The sequence below is a fragment of the Oncorhynchus gorbuscha genome, linkage group LG16, assembly GCF_021184085.1.
Source record: "Oncorhynchus gorbuscha isolate QuinsamMale2020 ecotype Even-year linkage group LG16, OgorEven_v1.0, whole genome shotgun sequence".
Lineage (NCBI taxonomy): Eukaryota > Metazoa > Chordata > Actinopteri > Salmoniformes > Salmonidae > Oncorhynchus > Oncorhynchus gorbuscha.
This window is the reverse complement of record NC_060188.1, coordinates 30140447-30147546: the sequence shown is the minus strand read 5'-3', so window position 1 is coordinate 30147546 and position 7100 is coordinate 30140447. Positions and strand designations below refer to the sequence as shown.

The window sequence follows — 7100 nt, the reverse complement described above, 5'->3', positions numbered from 1 at the left end:
TCACAATAACAAATACAGACAATTACCTACAATAAGTCGAGAACACACATATTCTTTGACGCTAATAATTGACTAGCATTACATGTCATGAATTTACCTGATTTTCATCACATGAGCTGTGTGTAATCCTTACGCTTCCAATGAATATTCATATTTTAACCCACGTTTGTTTGGGTTAAAGCCAATCTCTAAATTGTGCAGAGTATTATTGAAGTATCATACACAATGGCGTAATGTGTCCTTATTGCTTTGGTTATGGTAAGGTAGGACAGGGCATCTATGAGTCACATTCCTCAGAAAGCATGGCTATTCCGTTCGTTGAAATGGCAAATGAGCAAATAGAAATCTTACGGATTGTGGCTTTAATGGAACTGAATCGTCGAGATCTCTCGAAAATGCAATACATCCATATGCTCTTCAACTCATGCAACACACTATTGCAAACATGCTAAGTAAATAATTGCTAAGTAAATCATTTTACTTATATCGTGTATACACGTTTGTAATATGTCGTCGGATTGTGCAAACTCCATTATAATATATGTATTTCAGAAAAACATTATTTACTCATTCAATCAGTGTTCACATTGTATTCACCCTGCACTCATGTTCATGTCAGGAGTGACATCTACTGGACGAAGATGAGTATTACAGTTAAGAGGTATATCATCTGCATATTGATCGAGATGAGACATCAGCGTAAGGCAGAATGTACACAGCCTGATGTCCAGTACTTGCACCAGACACATGGTTTGGAAAGCTCCTCACGGAGGGGGTCTTACATTTTCAACTAGATTTAATGTCGTCTGCTCATCGACAAGTGATTTTACATCCGAGAGATCGTTTTGAAACACCACAATAATGTTGACTGTAAGAATGAATGAGACGCAATCATCCATTTTGTCATAGCCATCCATCAAACTTTAATCACACACAATGCATTTATACAGTACCAACCATAAAAGATCATTCTCTGTTATTAAGACACACAGCAGTGATGGTTACACATGATTATATCAATCATTATATATCTTGTAGTCTATATCTTAATTCAATAATTCATTATGTACAACTGTCTTCATGTGAAGAAATGAGTCAGAGACTTCGTGTGAGAGAGAGAGAGAGAGAAGTCAGAGAGGGAGGGAAAGCGGGGGAAGGAAGGTTCGGTATTTCAGGTTGATTTTTTTAACGTTGTCTTAAAGGTCTGTGATGGTCATTGGTTGTGGTCAGGGGTCAGAGGGGGAGGTGGTTGTGGGAGCACTGGTCGGCCTCTCCAGCTATTGGTGGACACCTGGGGAGAATGCTCAATGAGGACGAGGAATCACCACATGTAGGAGTCGTCATATCTGGAGAGGGAAAACGGGAAAGAGGGAGAGAGAGAGAGAAGGGAACAATGAGTCCTGTGGGAATGAACATTTGGTTTAATCCTGGGCTACCCAAAGGCAGACCTACTAAAGGTTGTGCATGCCAGTCATTTTCTGTACAGTAGGTGTATGTAGCCGATAGAGTGACAATTCTTTGACACGACACTATTGAAATAACCCCAGAAACAAAGAGATATCAGTCTTTGCACCTGCCGTTGAAATTGTATTGGAAATGTTTGATATCTTTTGATGGACTGACCTTGATCTCTGGTCTCTCTCTGCATTGTTGCCAAACAGCAACTCTGACATCACTCCCTCCTGGGTGGACCTCTTACCGTACCTAGAAGAAAAATGAAAGGAAGAGAGCGAGAGAGAGCAAAGACTGTCAAACCACTCCACTCTCAGCATTCTGCAGGAGGATCCCGCTTCTCAATGACAGGTAGAACATTTTGCTGTCTGAATGTGTCTAAAGGTACCACGGTAGCTGTCTGAGGTGTGTGTCATGGGAGAGGGGTGATGTAATTATGTGTACATGTGTGAAACCTGAGCATGTCATCCCACAAACTCCCACAGACACCGGAGCCCCCCGACGAGGCCAATTAGTGTCAGAGCTCCTTTCCTCTGAAAAGATGCTGTTCGAGGCCTTTTCTTGCTCAACAACCAAAGATAACGAGGGGTTTTCATGGCACAATAATGTGGTCCTCTGTACTAAGGTAGGTAATAGACTGAGACACTATGCTCGGATCATTCAGGCAAGATCTAATTGTTTTTCTTTCCGGTGTGTTTGTCTGTTGGTGTATAAGCATTCCCTGCACAGTTGAATGTATGTACAAACAATCAATTTCTCTTTGAAATTGAAATTGGAAGTTGAATATCTCAGCGGGATTGGGCTGGAATTCCTTCCTCTGTGTGGAAAACGTTTTGAGTGGAAAATGTTCACTTTCCCATCAGGTCACCTAACCTGGCATTCATAAACGTTTTCTTTTATTTAACTAGGCAAGTCAGTTAAAGAACAACTTCTTATTTACAATGACGGCTTAGGAACAGAGGGTTAACTGGTCTAGGAACAGTGGGTTAACTGGTCTAGGAACAGAGGGTTAACTGGTCTAGGAACAGTGGGTTAACTGGTCTAGGAACAGTGGGTTAACTGGTCTAGGAACAGTGGGTTAACTGGTCTAGGAACAGTGGGTTAACTGGTCTAGGAACAGTGGGTTAACTGGTCTAGGAACAGAGGGTTAACTGGTCTAGGAACATTGGGTTAACTGGTCTAGGAACAGAGGGTTAACTGGTCTAGGAACAGTGGGTTAACTGGTCTAGGAACAGAGGGTTAACTGCCTTGTTCAGAACGACAGATTTTTACCTTGTCGGCTCAGGGATTTGGTCTAGCAACCTTTCTAGTTATTGGCCTAACGCTCTAACCACTAGGCTACCTGCCGCACTTTCATAGCAGCTGTGCAATTTCACACTCCAATTCAACCCCACTCGGCACTCCAAAGTGATGCCAGTGAAGTGGAGGGAAGCATGATCAACCACGCCTTCTGAGAAAGTGAGGCAATCTCACCTTCTCCATAGACAGGCGGTTGTAACAAGATGGTAAAAGGGAACCATCGTTGTCGGACCATGCTCTCATCTCTCCACTTAGAAACCGCTTTGTGAGGATGCAGAAGACAATATTACTGTTATGTATTTTGGATTCCAGGAAAATCCGTGCTCTTGCTGCAGGCAAATCTTCTCTGCTGTTCAAATAGCATTTCCGAATGATCATTCACATTTGGCGGCAGGTAGCCTAGCGGATAAGAGCTCTGGGCCAGTATCCAAAAGGTCACTGGTTTAAATCCCCAAGCCGACAAGGTGAAAAACCTGCCTGTGTGCTCTTTGAGCAAGGCACTTCACCCGAATTGCACCTGGAAGTCACTCTGAATAGAGTGTCTGCTAAATGACTAAAATGTTAAATGTAGTCCAATGATTTATTATGACAGACAAGAAGAAGAAACTCCACCAAATGCCATTCCTCTTGGACTTTATAGTTCTGATCTACACCATTCCAGTATATTGTTGGTTACCATCCAAGCCATTGCTATATTATGACAACTTAAATGTGGATGCTCTATGATAATGGATTGTAAAAGAGTAAACATTTTGCCCTCTAAGTTGAATGTAATAGGGTTGGATTTATTTTCTTTAAGATAAATGGCCTATTTGAATATCATGAATACTATCAGGTGTGCCTGATTCAGTGCCATTTCAGCATAAGACATAGACCACCTATTCAACCCAGACATCACCATATTGGTATAGAATATGTTATTAGGGAACCTGCAGGCACATAGGGATCCATAATTTGATTTGGAGATTTCGCCTGGGGCTGTCTTCACAGGTTTGATTGCTATGGCATTATTTATATGGAGAGCCTAAAGCTTTTTGAGCCTAATGCCCTGTAATAAAATGTAGAAAATATATATCATGGTATATGGAGCATTAGGAGCGTGTGGCTAAAAATAAGAGCAGAAAACTCAGCGGTCACTGTCACAGTAGACTAACCTAGATCGGAATTCAAATGAAAAACAGTTCAATTTGCCATTAAAAAAACGAAGTGTGTGCTTTATAATAAGCCTAAAGCTTTTTGAGAGTGCCCTGCAATAAAATGTTGAAAATATATATAATGGTATATGGAGCATTAAGAGCTTGCGGCAAAAATAAGAGCAGAAAACTCAGCGGTCACTGTCACACTAGACTAACCTAGATCGGAATTCAAATGAAAAACCGTTCCATATAAATCGAGGTATGTGGTTTATTATAACTTAATATAAAAAAATGTCCTCTGATGTTAGGACTAGGAAGAAAGATAACTTGAATAGAAAAGCTGCTACGTAGAGCGCGAGCACGGTCTGCTTACCTCTGTCTCGTGATCAGATTGATGTAGTGTCTGAGCGCGGTATAGTATTTGGCCAGCTCTTCAGGAGGCGCGTCTTCTCCAGGGTTCTCCGGTTTAGGTGGGTAGGCGTCCACGAAAGTCCCGAGACACACCAGCACGCACAACACCAAGGCGACCAAGACCGTCCAGGGTTTCAGTATAATGGCCATCTGTGGTCAGGAGAAGGGGGTTAAGGGAGCACGTGATTTTTAAATGTTAAAAAGCCTCAACGGAGCTAAATAATCTAGGCTAAATAGCCCACCAATCACTATTACACCAATTTCAAAGATGAGCAGGCATCCTAATAAGTATATAGGAATGAGTTTGAAAGGGAACAAGCAACAAGTATAACAGCAGAAATAATTGGTTAAAGTTGACCAATTATATTATATTTCACCTTTGAAACATGTATTCGCTATAATTCACTAGTTATTGGTATGCTATTGTCAATTATTTGCAACTGTTATAGGAATGCATGTTGTGCGTGCAGAAATCACGACTTCATTTGCGCAACTTTCGCTCCGTAGCTGTCCGTGGTTCTGAAAAGCCCTTTCTGGTATTTTCTAACATTTTCAAACCAACTACAGCTGGGAAAACGATCCTCGCTGTAGGTTGCAACATGCAGATCTCTGCATAGGTGATCGGACCATTCCCGTTTTTTTTCAATGACGAACTGCACAAATAGCTACTCATTTTTTAAATGTCCAAATATGCAAAGACATGTGAGCGTCCGCATCATGAAAGCTTTAAAAGTAATACAAGTAAAACCAGCAAACATTTAAAATTCACAAGACTAAAAGTTGTTCTTACTTTCAGAAGACTTGACGTGAGCTACAAGTAGTTAAGACAACGGGTGTCTGTGTCCAGCAGTGTGGATTCTATTGCTTGGATTCTGCAATGTTCCTTTTTCAACTGGTGTCTTTGCAGCAAATCGCTGGTCTTTTGTTTCACTCCAACACAAGGGGGTTTATATACCCATCGTCGCCTCGTCCACCGGGTGAGAGGGGTGGCTGTGATGGTGAGAAGGGGGATGTGGGCATAATACCGACGCCACCTGATGAGTAACATATTACTAATGCATCACCCTAGTCGAACTATGTGGGTTTACGCAATTTTAATATCTGACTTATGCTATAAGGACACAAGGGCAATTTGGATCACACCTGTCCTATTGACAAACCAATGGAATGATGTCAAACAATTTGGACAGACGATGTCCAAAAAAAGCTAAATGGTATTAAAGCTACAAACAGGCTAAATATTGCTAATCATTAGGCCTTTCCTCATTCTTTCACAAGTTCCAATGGATATCTTGATTAAAACAGCAACAACACATAGGGCCGGGCCTCGACATATAAGGATTACACTGATTCGACATCAGTGGGCTAAATACCTATTAATATTGCCTATTATTATTATTTACAAGGGACAAAACTCCCTATTGGTCAGAAAGTGAAAAAAAAGTCTGGTGGAGGAGCCTAATCCAATAACCACCAGGTGGCGCACAAGTTCCTATTGGTACGGTAATGCCCTTAAAGCCAATCGTTACAGGCTGAAATTCCATTTTCTGCATCTACATATCAATTTTGAGATTTGTTGCCATTTTGGTCCATTAATATTAGTATTTTCAAAAAGTAAACTTAAAAATGTAAAAAAGCTTGATGAAAATGTTTATTTTCTTAAGTTCATCATACTACTGCCCTCAACATTTGTATGAATTTGAACCCCTTAAAATGGACATGCATAAATAATTTCAAGGAGAACTATATGAATTACACATAATTACTAAGCCCATTTCATAGAGAATGTTACAAAACTGGAGTACATTTAGTGACTTTGAAGAAATGTTGATTGGGTCTAAATACTGTAGGCTTTTGGTAGTCTTAATTCAGTGGCTCACTTGTCTTTAAATGCCAATTCCTGAAAGTCAGACTCTTCCCACAGGCCAACAAAAATAATCAGTTTCAGAAGCATCTGTATTCACCAAATTGTCTGTGTTTATCCTTTGATATATTTCCCAGACTGGCCCAGAGAGACTTATTGATATGTTATCCATTTACAAAGAAAATTCTAGGTAACATTTTACATGGGAAAAAAAATGCTAAAACTGCATTTTCCATAGATATCTTTAGTATTTTACAGATGGAAAAATGTATTTATTCACTATCTGCTCTGAACAAGTCGGGTCCTGGAGTGTCTTAACAAAATGTAACAAAAATATTTAGGCTGACTACATTCGGTGTCCAGAAATATGTATTTGCACAGTTTGCAAATATGTGCACATTTAACAAGCATAAATTGCATGGTTTAATAACATCAGAAAAAAAGTAATATATATATATTTTTTACGTGTCTTCATTCAACTGTTAACAGTTGATTGTGATATGATTAAGAGAAATAGGCTGCACTTTCCATATGAGCTACACTTTCCATATGAGCTACACTTTCCATATGAGCTACACTTTCCATATGAGATACACTTTCCATATGAGATACACTTTCCATATGAGATACACTTTCCATATGAGCTACACTTTCCATATGAGATACACTTTCCATATGAGATACACTTTCCATATGAGCTACACTTTCCATATGAGATACACTTTCCATATGAGATACACTTTCCATATGAGCTACACTTTCCATATGAGATACACTTTCCATATGAGCTACACTTTCCATATGAGCTACACTTTCCATATGAGCTACACTTTCCATACGAGCTACACTTTCTACAGGGCTACCTGTGTTTTATATCCATCTTTTATTAACATAAATAATCAAGTTAATTTCATTATTCACAGTAATCGAGCTGCTAC

The 7100-nt window shown here is 39.8% G+C and overlaps 1 protein-coding gene across 1 annotated transcript; it reads right to left on the bottom strand.

The window, feature by feature from the left end:
- Positions 1–898: 898 nt before the first annotated feature.
- LOC124000084 (peptide YY) lies at positions 899–5223 on the bottom strand. The gene is made up of 4 exons (XM_046306198.1): positions 5089–5223; positions 4261–4448; positions 1624–1704; positions 899–1346 (listed from the first exon to the last, which is right to left on the bottom strand). The coding sequence occupies exons 2-4, from the start codon at positions 4446–4448 to the stop codon at positions 1322–1324; spliced, it is 294 nt and encodes a 97-aa protein (XP_046162154.1). The 5' UTR covers positions 5089–5223; the 3' UTR covers positions 899–1321.
- Between the last annotated feature and the right edge of the window lie 1877 nt (positions 5224–7100).